The sequence below is a fragment of the Tribolium castaneum genome, chromosome 5 (assembly GCF_031307605.1).
Source record: "Tribolium castaneum strain GA2 chromosome 5, icTriCast1.1, whole genome shotgun sequence".
NCBI lineage: Eukaryota > Metazoa > Arthropoda > Insecta > Coleoptera > Tenebrionidae > Tribolium > Tribolium castaneum.
The window spans coordinates 9,967,832-9,987,650 of record NC_087398.1 but is presented as its reverse complement, the minus strand read 5'-3'; the positions used below and the strand labels follow the sequence as shown (position 1 = coordinate 9,987,650).

Sequence of the window (19,819 nt, the reverse complement as noted above, 5' to 3'; positions counted from 1 at the left end):
TATAGATTGTTCGAATTTTCCTGCAAAAAAATTCATTTATGCTCAAAAATAAAACTGTTTCGCAAAATTTAGTTTTGTTCTGAGCGAGAAAAAAAATTACAAAAAACCTGGAATTAATTAATTTGAATTCTTTTTTTTGCCTTTTTAAAATAGGTAAGCAAAATAGACTCATTGGTTGACTAATTACTTTTTGGCGAATTATCCGTAGGATGTTTACGAATTTTGCAGAAAGCAAAAGTTAAAGGACTTTCGCCTGTAACCTACGATCGCCGCTTAAGGCTTTAATAAATTTTTGTTTTTTTTTTAAATAATGTGTTAATTATTGGTTGGTTTTTAGAGGAAGTATGTTTTTGAAAATTATTTGTTTTTCTTTATTTTTCAGAAAACAAAGCTTATCAAAAAGGTCTTCATTTAGAAAAAAACAGTAAACTGTTTCGTCACTAACTCGCTTTAAAGACAATTGTCTTAGCGAATCATCTTAATAATTTTTCTGAGGAAACACAGCATTTGCTTATCAAAAGGACTATCGATTGTAAACTATGCAAACATTTCTTGGAACTTTTTTTTTTTCTTTGCCACAAAATATTTTGTCCTTGGCTCATTTTTAGACGATTTATTTTCTTATCGAATCGTTCGTACAATTTTTATGATTTAGCAGAAAACAAAGCTTAGCAAAAGAATCATCGACTGTGAAACCGATAATGACTTCTTAGGGCTTTAATAATTTCTTTGTTTTTTCAAAATATTTTGTCATTGACCCATTCTGTGTCGAATTATTTTTTGGTGAATCATTTTCCTGGTGAACAATTTTCCTAATTTTTGCAGATATCAAAGCTTATCCAACGGGCCTTCGATTGCAAAAAAATAGTAAACCAGCAATAATTTGTTACGGTTTTAATATAATTTTTTATTTTTTTTTTAATATTTTGTTTCTATCTAGTTCCAATTATTTTTTAGGGAATTATCCGAAGAATTCTGTTTTTTTGCAGAAAATAACAAAAGGTCATCGAATGTGAAATATACAATTATTTCTTGCGACTTTAATATTTATTTGGTTTTCTCAAAATATTGTGTCGTTAGTACGCATTAGTTAGTTTTCAGAAGAATTATTTTGTTCTGTTGAATCATTCGTGAGACTTTTCAGACTTTTGTAGAAAGCAAAGATTATCTAAACGGCCTTCGATCTCAAAAAAATAGTGAACCGGCAATTGTTATTTAAAGTTTTAATAATTTTCGCTATTTTTTTTAGTTTTCACCAAATACTACTTTATTTTTTTCTTATTTTTCTTAGCGAATTTTCCATATAAGTCTCATGATTTTTGTAGAAAACAAAGCTTATCAAAGAGATCGTCGACTGTGAAATCGACAATGACATCTTAGGGTTTTAGTAATTTCTTTGTTTTCTGAAAATAAATATTTTGTCATTGGCCTATTCTTTGTCGAATAATTTTTTTGGTGAACCATCTGTACAATTTTTGCAGATAGCAAAGCTTATCTAACGGGCCTTCGATTGTAAAAAATAGTGAACCAGCAATTGCTATTTAGAGTTTTAATAATTTTCGATTTTTTTAGTCTTCACAAAATACTACTTTATTTTTGTCTTGACTTTATTTTTCTTAGCAAATTATCCATAGAATTCTCATGATTTTTGCAGAAAACAAAGCTTATCAAAAAAACCTTCGATTGTGAAACCGACAATCACTTCTTACGGCTTAATACATTTTTTTGATTTTTTCTAAATATTTTGCCATTAGCTCATTTTTGTCGAATTATTTTTTGGCGAACCATCCGTACCTACAATTTTTCTGAATTTTGCAGAAAACAAAGGACCTTCAACTGCAAAAAAAACAGTAAACCGGCAATAATCTAGTAAGAACGTAATAATTTTTTAACTTTTTCAAAATTTCTGTACAATTTTTTTCTGATTTTGGCAGAAAGCTTAACTAATTAGTCAAAGTTACGTTATTTTTGTCTTTTTCGGAGCATTTTAACACCAAAACCTCAAGTCTGATTATTTCAAACAGGCCAAAGGACGAAATGTTTGGCCTTTTTCGCAAATTTAGCTTGTTTTTGAACTTATTTTTGCAAAGTATCGTCATAAATACCCAAATTAGATCTCAACTAACGATCTATTGGCCTATTTAGATTGATAGTTTTCTGATAAAAAAATTGATAAAACGAAAAATTTTTTTATACTTGGGATATTTTTAAAAATAAAAACTTTTAGCTGCAATTCCAAAAACTAAGACTTGAGTAATTTCTGGAACTGAAACACATTATCATTGAGTTAGAATTACAAAATAAATAAATCTTCAAGCAAGGAAGTCAAGGCAATTTTTCGTCGTAAACTGTTAAAATTTATGAAATGCTGCGAGTTGAAGTGACATGATTGTTCTTAGTCATAAAAGCGTCCATAAACTTATGAAATCATTTATGCGTCGAGTGTAATAATTGATGACTTCACGTCGTGGCAGTTTAACTTTTCGTTTTGTCTCTCAAAATTTCAATTTTCGCGAGTTCAGCAACCCGCCTTGTTTTTCTCGGATTCTCCGTCTGGTCAGAATTTTCTTTATTATGATAATGTGTCGTGTGCGGCATGTCTGATCACGCTTTGTTTTATCGTCGTGTATAAGCAAATAAATGATTCACAGTCTATTAGTATTCAGGCAATTAATTGTTAGGAGTGCAATAGAGGTGACCTAGAGAGATCTTCAAGGTTCCAAGCGGGGAAATCCCGAGGAAAGTCAACATTTTTTTTAGCTAACAAGATCAGAAACCCATTAGGACCATCTGTCGCATCGAGTGACTTGACGCTTTCAACCCTTTCTCGCCCTTGTTCTATGGCTTCGAAAAAACGGGATTTCTAGTTCACAACGCACAAAAAACTAATTATGATATCACAATCGGCGCGGAAAACGATAAATAAAAATATTGTTGTATGGATGGTGTGTATAGAATGGAGTTTGAATGCCCTTACCAATCTGGACGCATTGATCAAATTCTATAACACCAGCAGTCGATCTGTAATTACGAAACGCTGCTAGATAATTAAGTAATGGTCTTTTCCATTGTGGCCCGTGGTCATTCGCCCCGTTTTACATGCAATATTATTGATGGGATTTTTTCCGACACGGTCTATGCAATTACAATGGGATTTTTGGTCTTTATTTGCATTTTCTAATTTATTTTTCTGTCACGAGAATTTCAACAACTAGGCATAGGTTTTTTGAGAAGCTTTAGCCCACCTGATTGAAAAATAAATTGATTCAATTTTGATCCAATTAAAAGTAATACCTATTATTATACCTGAATCTAATCAACTAATCACATACATAAAGAAATTTAAAAAAATGTTTTTTTAGAAAAAAAACTTGTATTTAAAAGATGCACTAAAAAGCAAAAAATAAATGTTTTTTTTATCAGACGAAAATATTTTTGCTCACAAATTAGAATATTAAAATTTATAAAAGCTTTGGGAACAGTGCTCAGTTTAAAATTCTGTAATGCCGTGTTGTTATGACCGTTCCCAAAGCTTTTATAAATTTTAAAGTCCTAATTCGTAGGCAAAAATATTCTCCTCTGATAAAAAAAAAATATTTTTGATTTTTAGTGCATCTTTTGAATAAAAGAATTTTTCTAAAAAAACATTTTTTTATTTATTTATTTATTGCTTTTTAGTCTTTATTGCTTTAGTCTATTCTACACGTCTTTTTCTCTGAGATTTAGTTTCGCCATATTATTGTAACACCATTATTTTGCTGATTTGTGTATACTTGTTTAGAGGTAAGTGATAGAAAACAGCTGTTAGCATTAAAAAAACACCCTAACCTCTGTTATGTGTCTATAGTCTATAGTCCAAAAAATATGAATTTAAAAAAGTAGCGAAATTTTTTGTAACGAAACGTAATGAAAATGGTATTAATATATTTCCCAATGACCAATATACCGTTACGGTATGCACACATCGAAAACCCATTTGTAAATATAACCAAAAACTTCAAAACCTCACTTAACCCCTTTAGAGGGTATTTAACTACATAGGATTGCATTGTCACGCAGATTAAGTAAGTATGCAAAATTTCAATTCAATAAGTCAACGGGAACCCTTTCAAATTTGGCACCAAAAATATGAAACAGACAGACAGACTACAAAGCAAGTTAAATATAAAAGCTTTTAAAAAGTCAAAATTGTGTCGATATTTTTGAGGAGTTTCTGACCCGGTAAATTTTTTGATCTATCTTTTGTGTGTACGTTCAGTGTTGCCAAATTTAATTGGTTAAATCACCTCCTTTTCAATTGGTAACGGTTTTCAAATTTCTATAATCCCGAGCCGTGAGTCGAAAATGAACCAATCAGGAGGGTTAATAACGGTGTTTATCGAATATTATCACTTTTATAGCTTGTAAAGATAATAATTATCCACCTGAAGGCGCAACGATCCCTTTCAACCGTCACTTATTCCTTTATGAAAGCAAATAACAATTTCAATTTCTGAAACGTTTAGAAATCGGTTGCGTGTCTTCCACAAAAACTTTCAGAATCGATCACAGAAACACCTTCCGCGTGAGCAGCTCGAAAACGTATCGATGCGTAAGAAGAAAGTCACAAATTCCGGCTCTATTCTCCCATTGCGAAAAAAATCCGGGCCACCGTTTCCAGGTAGCAGCCTATTCGTATTCAAATCGGGAGCAAAAGGCAAATAATAAACAAAAGGGCACGGTCCATTTTTAAACAAAGCGTGACAAATGGACAACGCTGACGACAAAAGAGGCCCTAATCGGTGTAATTTATTAAGTCGTGTCAAAAGTGACCCCTTGCTAATGACGCGATCATACCCTTAATGGCGTCAAGGGGTACAAGGGCAGAGACAAAGGGCGACACATGTTTGCATTGTGTCAAACTGGTCCGATTTTTTCCGTACGAAATTTTTTCGGACGCTGCTGGTGTGGTAATAAATTTTTAATGGCCCGCCCTGGAAAACTTTACGGCCGGAGAGAATTAAGGAGACAGTTATTGCAGACGGCGATGATCATTTTTCGGAATTATGACGGGAGGTTGGATGATTTTACCTGAGATGAGGGGGAGTAATGACCAGCTTCCTTTCGGCTTTGTTTCCATCTTAATTTGCTGAGGCGGATGCCTTAAAAACAAAGGGACGGACGGAAATCAACAAGGTGGAGAAACAAATATTTATTGCACTGCGTTCAGTTAAATCTGAAATCGGGTGTGCAACAGTGCCGCTTCGCCTTTATCTCAAAAAATGCTGATAAATTTAAAATGTAGTAAATGTAGTTATCTCTATTTCAATTTCGTTTCAAAATCGATTCAAGCTGGTTAGATGTTTCTTCCGAATTGGAAGATTTCAAAAAATACTCGTAAATGAGTTTTTCGCTCAAAATACGGTAATTTTCAATGTGCTTTTACGCAATTTTGTTCAAAAGTAGTAATAAAAACCTTTGGTCAAGAAAAGAATGTGAGGAGGCGAAGACTAGCTAGCGCTACTCTACTTAATCTCTCACAAAACAAAAACATATTTTTTTAAAATAAGAAAAACTTAGAGTATAATATTAATACCAGAAAATAATAAAATTTTAAATAATACTAAAAGAAAAGATATATGTGTCCTGAATACTATTGAAAAAATGTAAAATATAATAAAAATAAAAATAAAGATACCAAATAAAAACAAAACAACAAAAGAAGAAAGAATGATTATTGAAGTAATAAAAATTTTCTTTTATTTTTAAATTAGTTTAATTTCAAAGCCTATAGGTAGGTTTTTGGTGCAATTTTTAGCGCAGATTTTAAATATAGCATTAATTTAAAAAAAATCGTTTATCTGTAGGATATCATTTATACTGGGTGTTTCAGTTTGATATTCATCTCTTGTATTTTTTTAGTAAAGGAATGTTATCAATTAGATCAGGTTTTAATAAACCTGCCAACTTATAATTAAAAGTAAATAATGATTTTTAATATTTAGTTAACGTTTAATAGATTTTGTTGTCAATTACATTTTTATACCAACCTATTTGAAATAATCTAAAAGATGTTTTATTTTTTTGGTTTTTTACCCGCTACTATTTGTGTCATATTTTGACATATCTTCAAAATTATTCAAAAGTACCAGTATAGGATACCAGTAAATACCAGATGGTGTTCAAAATTATATATAGAATGTCACAACAAAAAATAAGTTTACAGTTTCCATTTTAACAAATTTAGTAAAGAAAAATGAATGATTATGTTCAATAGATTATGTGAATCGTCATTTAAGAAATTTGGTTTGTTCTACTTTTTTTAATTTCCACTTTTTAAGACACAATAAATAAGTAAAATTAAATTTGCGTGATCATAATTTTCTAAAAAAAAATTGACCTGACCTGACCTGACGTGCTTTAAAAAAAATTGTTTCAAACCTATAAGTTGTACACAGTGGACCTAAGCCACTCAAATAAGATAAATGTATCGAAAAATACCAAAGTAATTACCTGACCTGACCTGACCTGACCTGACGTGTTTTTCTAAAAAAAATTTTCGGTCAAACCTGAAAATGTACACAGTGGACCTAAGCCACTCAAATAAGTTAAATCTAACGAAAAATACCGAAGTAATGACTTTGGTAACAGTTCCTTTGTGACCTTATTGCTGGTTCTAGCAATTTTAAGCGAAGTTACTGAGTTTTTAGTAACGTTTTAACATGTTCCAAAAAGAATTTAACACCAATAATGCCATTCTTTCTTCTTTGAATGAGTTATTTTGTTACACTACTAAGTTTAGTGTACCGATTTTTTTCAACTTTCCTTTATATAGCTCATGTTTTTTACTTAACAATGTTTTCTTTTTGTACAATTAATTACAAATACATATTTAATGGCGTAAATAAATCAAATTCGAATTCAAAAAGGTAATATGTACTAGTACTAGTACCTTTTCGGGAAAAAATGGGTTTTTAACTTAAAAAAGTGCTTAGTCGTCTGAAAAAATGTAAAAATTATAACTTTACGGCTTTTTGAGAGAAGTTAGTTCAGTTTGTAAAATAATATCAGTCTCGATCATGATCGTGAAATCAGTCTAGATTTTGAGTGAGTTTTTAGCTCAAAAAAAATGTCAATTTCGACTTGTTTTAGTGGATATTGGTGATTTTACGCCCGTGTTTCGGTGAAAACATTTCACTTTGCTTTGGTATAACTTTAAATTTAAAATGTAAAGTTGCCGCTATCATACTGGTAGTGGTAAAGAAACTTGTGAAAAGCTTTTTAAATTTTGCAATGAGTAGTAAATAAGGTAAGGACAACAGATAAATACACGTACGATTCACTGAAATTTGTCAACTTTTTTCCGAAGTACTCAATGTTGCCAACTCACCTTCAAAGTGTAAATATGCAATTTATTGAGAAAAAGATGTTTGAACAAGTTGTATCCTTGTTGAAATTTCAAAAGCTGGCTCGTCCGTCCAGGCCTAATCTTCCGGATATTCCTCGGGGCACGGGCGCCCCTGGGAGCCCCGTCTTAGAACAATACGACCGGAAGATTTACAGCCGTTTTAAAACTAAATTGGTCCGTTCTCGCTATACAACTGGCGACAAAAGCTCTGCTGCCCCAAGACATAAATTAAAAACGCTGTTCGGTGCAGACATCGGCTGTTGCTCTTTGTCCGTGTGGACTTAGACGGTTGCCTAATGGCCGATAATTGCCTCCACCCGAAATTATTCAAATCAAATAGACGTGTGTGTAATTTGGAATTCTTCAGGAGCAATTTACGTGCCGCTGATTTTTTTTTGTAATAACATGCATTTCGGGCGGACACGCAGATGGAAATTAGGCGTGGAGCGAGCCCGTGCTCAGCGCTATTGTGTTACGAGGAATTTTAACAGCTGTCGAAGATGTTTGCTTCTTAAACATTTCAAGCATGCGCCCCCACTTGACACCAGGACCGCTCTGATCGATATTGCAGATTGGAGGATGCGAGGGAGTGGCGCGTGCCGACTTCATTACGAAAAATGACAAAAGTCCGAGCTTTCATTTGCGTTCCAGACGAAATTATTGAGCTTTTTCCAAACCAACAAAAAGTTTTTGGTTCTAGTTTGAAGATTAGAAAAAGTCTCGTTGAGTCATTTCACACGTATTTGTCCTCGTCAAAAACTGCTCCCGAGTTCATGTTTCAGTGCAGTAATTTTTTTCTGAGCCAGTCGAGGAAAAAAGAATAATCTTGTGATCTCCGGCGATGAGCAAGCATGTCCAACCGCGTCCGTACGTGCCTCACAGTTTGCCTCGCTTCGTTTCTCAAAGAAATCAATAAACAATTTTAGTGATTAACCGCCGATTATTCGTCGACGAATCAAGCGTAATGATGCTGTCTAACGCGGCTAAAATTAAGGCGCCTGAATGTCATAAACCGTTTTACTGTTATTTATAAAGGCATGGTATGGCAGAGTTACAATAAACACAGGTTTATGATATACAATCCGGGGCTTTGAAGAGCCGCTCTTTATTGGACGGATGGTCTTCGATGAAGGCGTCGGGGTGCATCTGTCCCGGCCTGAGACCAAGCCGTGCTCGAGATGGTTTGGGTGCCTGCCTTTGACGCGGTTTAGACACCGTAACGACCTACTAGCGCCTATATTTAGACACGGATTTATGCTCAGGAAGTACATTCTGTTCCTTGTGATTGGAGAGAGTAGGAGGGCAACAGCAATTAGGACACACTAAACGGAAAATAACTGCGTTTAATTGAACGAAAACAAACAACTCCAGGCATTATTACCGGGGACGGAACTAGGCGCCACATTCATAGTTCACCCCAAATTTTTAAAACAAGCCACTTTCAATATCAGACTAAAAAATTAAAACCCGAGACTGGTCAATTTTTGTTGGCACTTTTTGGTGGATCTACTTTTAAAAATTGTGCACGAAAATTGCAAACAAAATGCTTTCACTATTTTAATTTGAATTGTATTTTTGAAAAAATGTGTGTTAATGAAAACTATCTCAAAAAATTATCATCCAAAATAAAAATTCTAATGGTTCACAAAATGACTTTACACAAGTAAGGTTTTTAGGTTGTTCAATTTGTAGCTAATTTTCAGAATTATTTTTGCAGTTTTAGAGAACTTGTGCTACAATTGGTTCTGCGTAATAAAAACTAAGCGAAACCCCAAAAAACAGACACAGCTGAATTTCTGCTCAAAATACCTTTGAAGTAACACGAGGGGGTCAGGTCAGATCAGGTCAGGTCTGGTCAACACAAGGGGGTCCTGCCATTTAAATTTTAGAAGTGTAGACTTGCTACCTAATGATTTTCGAGATCTACCTCTGGACATCTTTAAAAATACGTTAAAATCGTTTCTCATTAAAAAATGTTTCTTCCAATTTGGATAATTTTTCAGCCTGTAATTTAGTGAATTGTGAATTGTGACTTGTGTAAAAACTATCTGTTTTATTGCACAAATATATTTATTATTATTATTAAAAGGCGCCCCTATATCAATAAAAAATATAATATACTATAATAATAAACTGCTAGGTAAATAATATTCATTTTCTAAGCAAAATATTGTAGGGAACTGCTAAGTAAAATAATCTAAATGCTATTAAATAAGTATTATGTAATAAATTATTATTTGCTACGTAATGAAATATTAAAAAACAAGTTACTTGAAAGAATGGGTGCTTCAAAGTCTTATAAACCGGTTTTTAATACTATTTTTTTTTGTAATTTTGTCGTTTTTAATGTTTCAATTTTGAAAGTAAAAAATTGATTTAAAATGTTTATTTTATCCAAATTTTGTCAAAAAAAATCTTGCACAATCGCTTTTTGAAATTTGTGAAATCGGCAAAAAAAGGTCGCGAATGTGCATCTTGGCAACCTAAAAATTTTCGTAAAATGTTTCATCAAATAATGACAAATAATTATGACAAATCAAACAATGACAAATAATTATGACATCGCACTTAGGATCGCACTTGATGACGTTGCGTTCATTTATTAAAGCAATCAAAATGGAAGTAAATTACAAAAAAAACATTTTAAATGTTTCACAAATAATATAATTCAGTAGCTATTGCTGAGCTAAATATTTGATAAACCAAAAACAATTTTTGATGTGATGTGAAGTAAAAATTGTAGTCTTCCTGTTATACACAAAGGAATTTGCAATGTTATTTTTTTTAATATAAATAATCTCTGGTACTTTTGTTTTCACACAGCGTTTAGAATTTTTTACGTAATATTTACTGTTGACAGCTGACGTACTACAACTGTTGAACAAGTTTTGAAGTGTTTTTCTAGTTTCTGGTAATTTGAAATATGTAAAACGGTAAATAAATTGATTAGTAATATTACTTCGTAGCTCTTGCTGTCCCGTCCGTCATTTCTAACAAGTTGTTAAATAAGACTAAGATTTTTTTATTTCCACTGTCTAATTTTGATATCGATAAAGTCGATTAATAATTAAAACCTGTCTAAATAAATTTTTTAGAGTTATTTTCACACACAAGATTTTTTGTCCCGTCCGTCATATGTAAAGTAAAAGTAAATGAATTAGACAGAAGTTGTTGCACAGTTTCCTTAGGATTCTTCAGTTTCGTAGTTTCAAAAGTTTCAACAGGAGAGTTACAGAAAAAATATTTTTTAAATTAGCAGAATTTTGTAACGACTGTTTAACAATAAAATGTGAAGTCTGTTTTGTGTGTCCCGTCCGTTGTCAATTTATACCTATTTCGTTCTCCTGCTCGGATTTCAAATTTGTCAACTGTTTTTCTAATTGCTCTGTAATTGTAGGTTGCAAACAGTTTGACTGGTATAAAAAAAAGAAAATCTAAAAATTTGTGCAAAATGTCCCGTCCGTTAAAATGGAACGGTTGTTTTATTTTCCAATTCAGTTTTGTTACTCAGTTTCCCTTTTATGTCAAATCGGGTTGCCACACATGACCAAACCGCCAAAAAAACTTTATATGCGTTGATATCACGACCTATATCGTGTATCTCTTGCGGTCTCTCGCGTACCTTTCATATCTGTTTTCAGCGGTTTTCCGTTTCCTTTGGTATTATTCGTAATTCGTTGTTCGCTATCGTATTCCGACGCAGATGTTTCGGTGTATAAACGGGATGTGGGAAAAAAGCGCAACTTTCAACGTTGTTTACCGGTTACGAATGCGAATTTCACGTGTTGTTGCATTTAAATATTGCTACATTATATGAATAGATAATGTACGGGTGGTCCGAAATTAACAAGCCGGAGCGAGTCCGTCGTTTCGATTACTTTCTACCTCATCGCCTCGGACTATTCGATACGCAACATTATACTACGGGCTGTTCACAAACTAGATCTGCTTTCAACGACTGCCCAGAACTGGGATGATCGGACACTTGACGGGCTTCGAGGGCCTTTTCCAATCAATTCAAATGCACCAATGTGTGAAGAAAAAAAACAAATTTTACACCAGCGAAAACATCCACTCAATACACAAAAGACCAGGGTTTTGCTAAAAGTTACGACCACTTATTGAATTAACAAATACGTCGAGATGACGATTAATATTGCGCGACTTTTTCCAAAATCGCTACGTTTAAAATGACAAAGGGGTGTCTTTATTACCATCAATCGTGCCCCTTTAATTCACTTCGTATAAATCTCGCCCCCTCACTGCATTTCAGATCTGTGACAAATTACTCAGATATTAAACTAGCATCCCTCTTGTAAAATGGATGTTCGCAACCAGGTGATGCGTCCCGACAATAAAAAGCCGAGAAAAGGGTTTGTTTAATAAACTGGCCCCCTTTAGCCGGACGATGACAAATGATTGAAAACATCACGCCAGGACTCTTAAATCATTCTCTTCTCTCTAAATAAATCAACACGACGCCTTCCAATTAGACGTCCAAGACAACAAAACACCTATTATGTCATTACACGAAGACAAAAGGCAGTGTTGTGTTCCACCTACAATGGCCGCGTGCCTAGTTAACGCAGCTTTTGTGCTTTCGTTTAAACGGATCTTTTTCGTCGAGGGTGATAAGCGACACGCGACTTGAGATTTCCATCGCTTTTTAATTTCAATGAAAGGAGGTACGTGACGTTTGCATTTTGGGAAAGCTCGAATGCGTCCGAAAATGGCGTTTTTATTAGTTTGTGCTTTGGAATTGTTACATGGTGTTGCGTGCTTGAATGCCACGCCGACGGCATATGGACGGTGCCCTTTCTTTGGGGCCTAGCACGCGTCTTTTGTGCTCGTTTAATTAGACCGACAATTTTAGGTTCGATCGAGCGTGTAAAGGACGTACCCCAATTAGCATCAACAAATGATGCCAGAAACGGAACGGCACAAAAATGGGTGAAATTCAGCCAAAAGAGCAATTCTCAGTCTCTTAACTTAAAGTCTGAAAGCTTATTCATTAAACGATTAGAGTTTAATCACAAAACTTTTGAAATGCTTACAGCATTTGTTTAGGTTTGGCTTTTTAATGCTTGTTGAATGTCGACTTTGTACGTTTTCGGCTAATAATTTTGTAGCTCGAAAATGGGCTTAAATCTTGAAGTTCAATTTTGTGAATTTTCGGTTTTACCAAAACTCGTAGAGTATATTTTTATACCTGTCTGTTTTTTTTTGGGTTTTTTTAAGAAGTTTTATTCAAAAATGCAATTTAGATTGATTTTTGCGTGTTTTGATAAGATCATGCAAAATAAATTAGTCCGGAGTTAAAAAATCAATTAAATCAAGTGAACCAAGATGCAGTAGTAGCAATTTCAAAAAAAACTAGTTCTACAGAAAAACTTGCTCAAAAGATAAGAGAAAATTTAAGATCATTTTATGACTATTTGAGAATATTTTGTTTTGTTTCTAGAAATTTTAACAAAATCATTATTGACTTTCTATAGCAGACGAAGCAAAATAGTATATTATTATACGAGTTTTATAAGACGTCCTACTACGGCACGAATGGTTTTGGGGCACGACGAAGGAGTGCTTCAATAAAATGAGTACCACAATTAAGTCTTATAAAACGAGTGTAATATACTTTTTTTTCTACTTTCTATTTTTGTTTGTTTTTGTTTAGTTTAACTTATCAAGATCTGTTCAAACTATTTCTATTTCTATTTCCTCTTACGTTTGTTAATTATTCGGGCTTTGTCAATAAACGACCTATTGACGCTGTTGACAGATCACTGGTGACACCCAGCCCAGCACTCTTTCTGAAACTACTTTCAGTTTCACAATTTGTGAAACTAAAATAGAAAAATGTTATTTTCTCTCCAATTCGAATCCCAAAAAATACATTTTTAGAACAATTTGCAAATTTCCGATGTATGTATTTTAGAGAAAATTTTGCGAAATTGTTTTCTGGCTTAAAAAAGTGCAAGAAACTGTGACATTTTCTACCATATTTAGTCAAAGATGTCGGAAACGAACCAGAGCAAAAATAGGCGAAATTTAATAAAATGTCTGGTCGAAGTGACCTATTATTTATTAGCTGTTTCAAAACTATACTAACGCCAACGTCGCATTTTTTTCCAAAATTAGTTGTTATAAATTATTCATACATTTAAAAAAAATAATAGCTAATGTAATTTATACTTTCAATGAGAGATCTAATTACATTTTTTCAAACTTATTAAAAAAAAATCGGTAAAAATGCAACGTTGGCGTTTTTATAGTTTTGAAACAGCTAATAGTTTAGTTCAAAATTGAGTTGGCAATATTATTCAATGTTGTCAACTTAATTTCAAAACACGACATTTAATGAAATTATACGAAATTTTTATTTCATAAAAAAATTCGAAAAAAAAATTGGATGTCGACTGTAAGTTTCCGGGTCAGCTTTAGTTCAAGAATGTGGCTAAAAGCTTAAAGAAGGTAAAAAAATGTTAAAATATTGTCTCAATTTTAAGATTTTTCCATTTTATCAAAAACTCGTAAGAGAATTTTTTTTACCAAATTGATTGTTTCTTCGGATTATTTTTGATAAGTTTCGCTCAGGAATGAACTAAGTGGAGTGAGACATGTAATTTATTTGATTCATTTTAATGATAATTGTGTGTTTTGATTAGATCAAAATAAATTAGTCTCTGATAATTAGTTTCTGATATGAACCGATCGAGTTAGTACTTCTACCTCAGAAAAAAAAAGACAACAAAAGGGCAGACTTAACACCATTTTCTATATAATTTGATAAATTTTCGACTTGTTTTTAACAACATTTTATACAGTCATTGCGTTTCTAGTCCACCAACATGGTACAACAGACGAATAAAACAAAAATGTGATTTTCAACCCGGTTTAGTTTTTTTAGAGCCGGTTTAGTAAAATACTGCAAAAAATAAATTACTCCATTTTTCTACTAGGTATAACTTGCAGCCGTCTCCACGTTTTTGAGAAGAAAAAGATTTTTTATCCCAAAAACGCCCTTAAATTCCTGAAAAAGTCAAAATTTACAAATCCTTGAACTGGTCGTACGTCTAACTTACAATTTACCCGAACAATAATTGAATTGTTGAATTTTATTCCTCGTTGGAAGAGTTAATTCTACTAAATGTTATTATGGAAAATACACGATTTGTAAACAGTAATTTCAATAAATCTTCAGGTTTCTGTTGCAACCTCAGTAGCAGCAATATTTTTCTTTACCTACCTAATGAAAAATAAAAAAAAATTTACAAAAATTTTCATGAAATCACCGAATTTTTGACTTTACCTCATTCATCTAGCAGTGCTCTCAGCAAGTCTTGTTACGCATATTTCTCTGCCGTAATGTTTTTAATTGTTTTTATTAGAGAAATGGAAACAACAAAAAACTTTTTTCATAAAAAAAGAGAAACATATTGTTTGTATTTTCGAATTTAAGCAGTATCTTCTGATTTAATAATGACTGCAAGCTTTCAAATCAATAAGAATTTAGAGATTTAATACAATAGCTATTCTTTATCTTCCAAAACTTAATAAAATCCACCCTAATCCCTTGCAATGAATCTTTTGGCCGAGCTGTATCCGACGCTTAGCATGGCGTCGCGACGATCAATATAGCCGTCGGCTCGCCATTGGCTGCGTCCTCGGGCGCCATTTTGACGGCGAAACAGGTCCGGTTTCGCGAAAATTAACTCACCTTGCCTGGTTCTTTGTCAAAATCGCACTCCTTATCGGGCATATATCCGGTGGTAGGCGGTGTGAAAACTAACTGTAGGTTGGTGCCGGTGGCTGCGAAGGCGATCTCCGTGTGTCCTTCCCTGCAGGCGTTCTGGAAGCGCACCTGGCGCTCCTCCTGAGGCCGGTCCCGGTAGCCGGTGTACCGCACCTGGAAGTAGATTAAAACATGCTTGGATTTGTACATTTTCTTTGAAATGTTTCCATCAAAACAAGACATCGAAGCCAAGCTCTGTTATTATCCCACAACCTCGCCCAGACCTGACTTAGTTGCCAATTACGCGGATCAAAATTCCCCGATTCCCGGTAGAATCTCATCAAAATGCGGTGGATTCGCGGAAAAACCGCGCGTCAACTCGCTGATTTCGAGAGAATGGAACAATCATCACAGATTGACCCTAGTGATTATGCTACCAAAAGCGAGTTCGAGGATCTCTCCGACCTTGTACCACTGACACGATGATGATGAAGAAATTCAGGGAAATGAAAAACGAGCCCATGACTAAGTGAGTAATAAGAGCGCGGCAACCGGACGTGGAACGAATTCTTCCACACTTGTTCATTGGACATAACGCAAAACGTCAACGTGTACGCAACAAAACAACGCAAGAAGGAGCTCGGTGACGCATTCCCTATCTAGGAATTCCGCGCCCGAGGGGGCCGCATGTGTTAATTCGATGGATGCATTTACGTAATGTGTAGGCAGTGGCGGAGGAGGTGGAGCACAATTTCCAAAAAGCCCCACAAGCCCAAAATTAAAAAAAAATTTTTGATCGATACTAATTGTTATTTTTGTGGTATCATGTCGCAACATTTTTTCTTAAAAAATTAAAGAACTACGTACGATCTGGGAAAGGATACAACAACAAAATTAAAATTTGTTAATTTGAAGCAAGTGACTACGCCACTGCTGAGAAGCTCTCATAATATTACATTATTGGGATCATTCTTGGAAAATGACGGGTTATTTGGCTGGTCATAGATGGGTCCATTCTCTAATGAGCGTAAGTGTGATGGCCATGAAAGATGAGTTGGTAAACTCCGAGGTACCATATGGTGCCCTGCGGTTACAACGTAAGGAATGTTGGCGCCAAATTCATAAAAAAGGAAAAATAAGCATTGCTGTACGTACTTAGTTTAACTGGAAATTTTGTCAACAAACATATTAAGTTTGGTTTTATTTGCATAATGCGTAGCCTTGATTTTCGCGGTAGAAATAATTACAACTTTTTAATAACAATAAAGTTTTTTGTCTGGTTTTGTCCATTTCAGGTGACTTTACACCTTGATACAAAACTGCAAGTCACTTATATTTGTAATTATTTCTAGTTAAATTTAAATCGACTTAACTTTTACTAAATTTCAAGCAGGAAAACAAGGTGTTAAAAACTAATGAACACACGTACAAAATGGGAACTTAAGTAGGTGTAATAAAATTTCCCACTAGGTATACCAGTTTAGCGCTAATACATGAGTCGGTGGATTTTTTATTCACGTTTCCACTAAATTAAAATTTTATAGTTTCGTACAAATAATTTTGGCTGTCCTCAAACAAAATAAGAAAAATTAATTTACAAAAATAGTCTGAACAAAGCAGACAGTCGGACGTAATTAAAAACAAATTTATTTTTTATTAAAGCTAATAGTCATTAAATAATTTGTTTAGACACAACTTATTCACCCAATATGGTTTAACGATCTAAACAACTGTTTCCTATTTTTTCTGTAAAAGGACTCACAATCGTAATTATAAAGTTGTTAGGTATTAGGATAAAAAGGACCACCCATCAGGCTCATAAGAGCTTTATTTGGCTGAAAACAAACTTAAAATATTGTGAAAAATCTTTTTGGGATGCGAATTAAACTAGAATATCATTCTAAAACACTGTTTCAATAAGTTCATATAGGTAATCTGCATTATTATTATTATTAATTGTTACTAATTATAAATATAAGTAATAACCATGCTACCTCTGTTCGAAAAGTGGTACCTATACATTTGATTTTTTTTCGAAAATTATTAAGGGACGTTAATTTTATTTATTCAAGCCGTTTTGCCTCTGGAACCATTTGTTATTTGCTGATATTGCGGCACGAAAAGATATACGGTCATCACAATGTCTAAAAATTACTTTTGTGTGGCTACAGGAGGTCATAGATTATTGATGTAATCCCAGAGAAAAAAGTCCAAAGGGATTAAATCTTGACCCTGGCCACGCCAAATGCGATAGATTTTGACCATTAAGGAAATTTTTGATTGACGAAAATGTAGTTCGACAGGATGTCGGCGATTTTGAAAATGCTCAGCAGAAGGAGCTTCGGCTGCTTTAGCGTTGTTTTTTGCTTCGTCATAAATACAGGCATGTCTACATTCTCTTTAAATGTAAATGTCTCCAGAGGTAAAACGGCTGATTTGCGACTAGGGGTTTATAAGCAAAAAATGTCTGTCTTGATGGTAGCTATAAGACCCTAACGTTTGGCAACATCTTTTTGAACCACACGGTATAGTATTTTTATACCTAGTTACTTGATCTATTTCTTCAAATTATTTTAATTTTTTTTATTTTTACGGAAGTACGTGGTATATTCTCTCGAGATGTAAATCAATAGTTTACTTTCCAAAAAATATCAACATCTTTTTTTTTCAATATCAAAAGTGTACAAACGATTTTAATGATTTCCAGAAGAATTTGTATAAAGAAAGACACTTTGTTTTCAAAAAAAATCTCATTCGATTACAAATCATACGTTTGTGAATAGGTGTGTCCAATAAACACCAAAGAACTGATGGGCAAAAGGTTTTCTTCTGGTCATCATTTTCTTATTCGCATTTTTCGTCATGCAGATTTAAAATTTAAAAATAATATGTTTGCCAACCTGTGACTTCTCTTAAATTTCGATCAAAAGTACTGAAGGCTTTTCTTCAGTGTTTCTTCATTGTTTTTTAATAATATTTGTATAATTATGCACGAAATGTCATAATTTATGCTTTTATTATTATAAATACTTGGTAAAAACATGTTATTAGTTTTTTTTATGTTTTATTTCGTTTATACAAGGTGTTTGGTCCGGAGGTTGAAATTTTACAAGTGAATGGATATCATCAACATGTGGTAAATTCCAACATTATTTGTTTAAAATTGCTGCGTTGACAACACAACAATGACCACCTTCACCGTAAATTTAAATCATGACAACCAACATTATTTTAATATTTTGTGCTTCAAATCCGTAAAAAAAACGATTTTGATAGAGCTAGAAGTCAAACTAAAGAAATGCAAACTCAAATTTTGTCGAAAACTAAAAAAAAATATTACAGTGATCCTCAAACCTTGAACAGCAAAATTTCGGAGTTGAATAGTGTTCTTAAAAATAACAGTAATATCTAAGTTTTTTGTAATTATTTTTTTTTTAATTTAATTAAGATCAATTTTCAAGCGGAAACCCCTTTTACTTTTTTAATCTGCATTTGAGAAAAAATAGCAAAAGAGTACCTACAAAATATAAATGTTGAAATAATATTTTAACTTTTTGATTTAAATTTTCTTAACTAGTGTAGCTAAGACTATGTCTACTTTCTCATCGTCTGAATAATAACAGTTTCAGTAAAAACATATAGTTGAGAAAACTCAGAAATCATAATAAAGGTAATCGGGATTTTTTTTTAATTTCAAAAATTTTGAAATTAATTATTTCCTATCTAGTATGTCTTACTGCCTCTAAGAAAATTTCAGAAATACTCTACAGTTAATCCACCTTGATGGACTTATTTGATCATTTTGCAGTTCAGGTGACAGCACAGTTTTTCTTTAATAAATTTCTGTTTGTATTAATTTGTGTAAACTAGTTTAGAAAAATTGTAAACCGCTCGAATCTGGAGCTCATTCACTTGTCGAATTCGTTCCGTCAGTCCCAAAAAAATCGCACCCATTCGATCCACAAGGTCTCGTTTCTTACGCAACTAACAGTACTCGTAAGGTCGTTTTTCACGGCCGCCTCTTTCCACCACTGACCTCACTCTCCCTGCTCAGCCTCCTGAAGAGCTCGTCGGACTCGAATTTGCTCTTTTGGTCGGGCACCACCCGGGGCATCTTGAAAATGAACCTGGGCTTGGGCTGCTCATACAGTCCGATGGACTCAAAGGGCAGCATCCCCGCGAGGGCCGACGTGGGGTCGTTCATCGAGTGCATTTCACAAACAGACGCGACTACAACCTCACTTTGCTAAAGCCAGAGCAGTACTAAATCCGAGTCCGGACTCCGGGGGCTGGCGTTGGGGCTGCAGGGGCGGAGTTGGCGACCGGCCGCCAATGGGGAGCTGCGAGGGCCCCCTCCACCGGACAGGGGCGGCGGACCTATGAAAGTAAAGTAGGCCGCTTTATGGGATTTATCTCATAATCTTATTGTTTGCATACATCTGCTTTATGCTTCTCAAAAGGATTTCGGCGTATTATTCGGCGGCGATTTTTTATGATGCCAATTGATACTTTCGGACGGGACGTTTTCGGGTTTATGGCAGATGGGGACATGGTTTACAACGACTGTTGTAAAGTTTATTGCTGCAATAGAGTAAGGGTTGCAGGTTTGAGAGTGATTAGGGAATTCCAGAGATGGGGCCTCGTCTCCAGGAAACGAGATCTCTATACTAGAGTTCCTATATTGGGAGAGTTGGGACACT

General features: G+C 33.9%; 1 protein-coding gene across 1 annotated transcript in view; it reads right to left on the bottom strand.

Moving 5' to 3' along the window:
* The window catches only part of LOC654924 (protein big brother), a 32,773-nt gene extending 13,371 nt beyond the window's left edge, over positions 1-19,402 (bottom strand). The window contains exons 1-2 of the mRNA XM_008194971.3: positions 19,156-19,402; positions 15,105-15,293 (exon numbers count right to left, since the gene is read on the bottom strand). Coding sequence (XP_008193193.2) covers positions 15,105-15,293; positions 19,156-19,332 — 366 coding nt within the window. The 5' untranslated portion in view covers positions 19,333-19,402. The remainder of the gene's footprint in view (positions 1-15,104; positions 15,294-19,155) is intronic.
* Between the last annotated feature and the right edge of the window lie 417 nt (positions 19,403-19,819).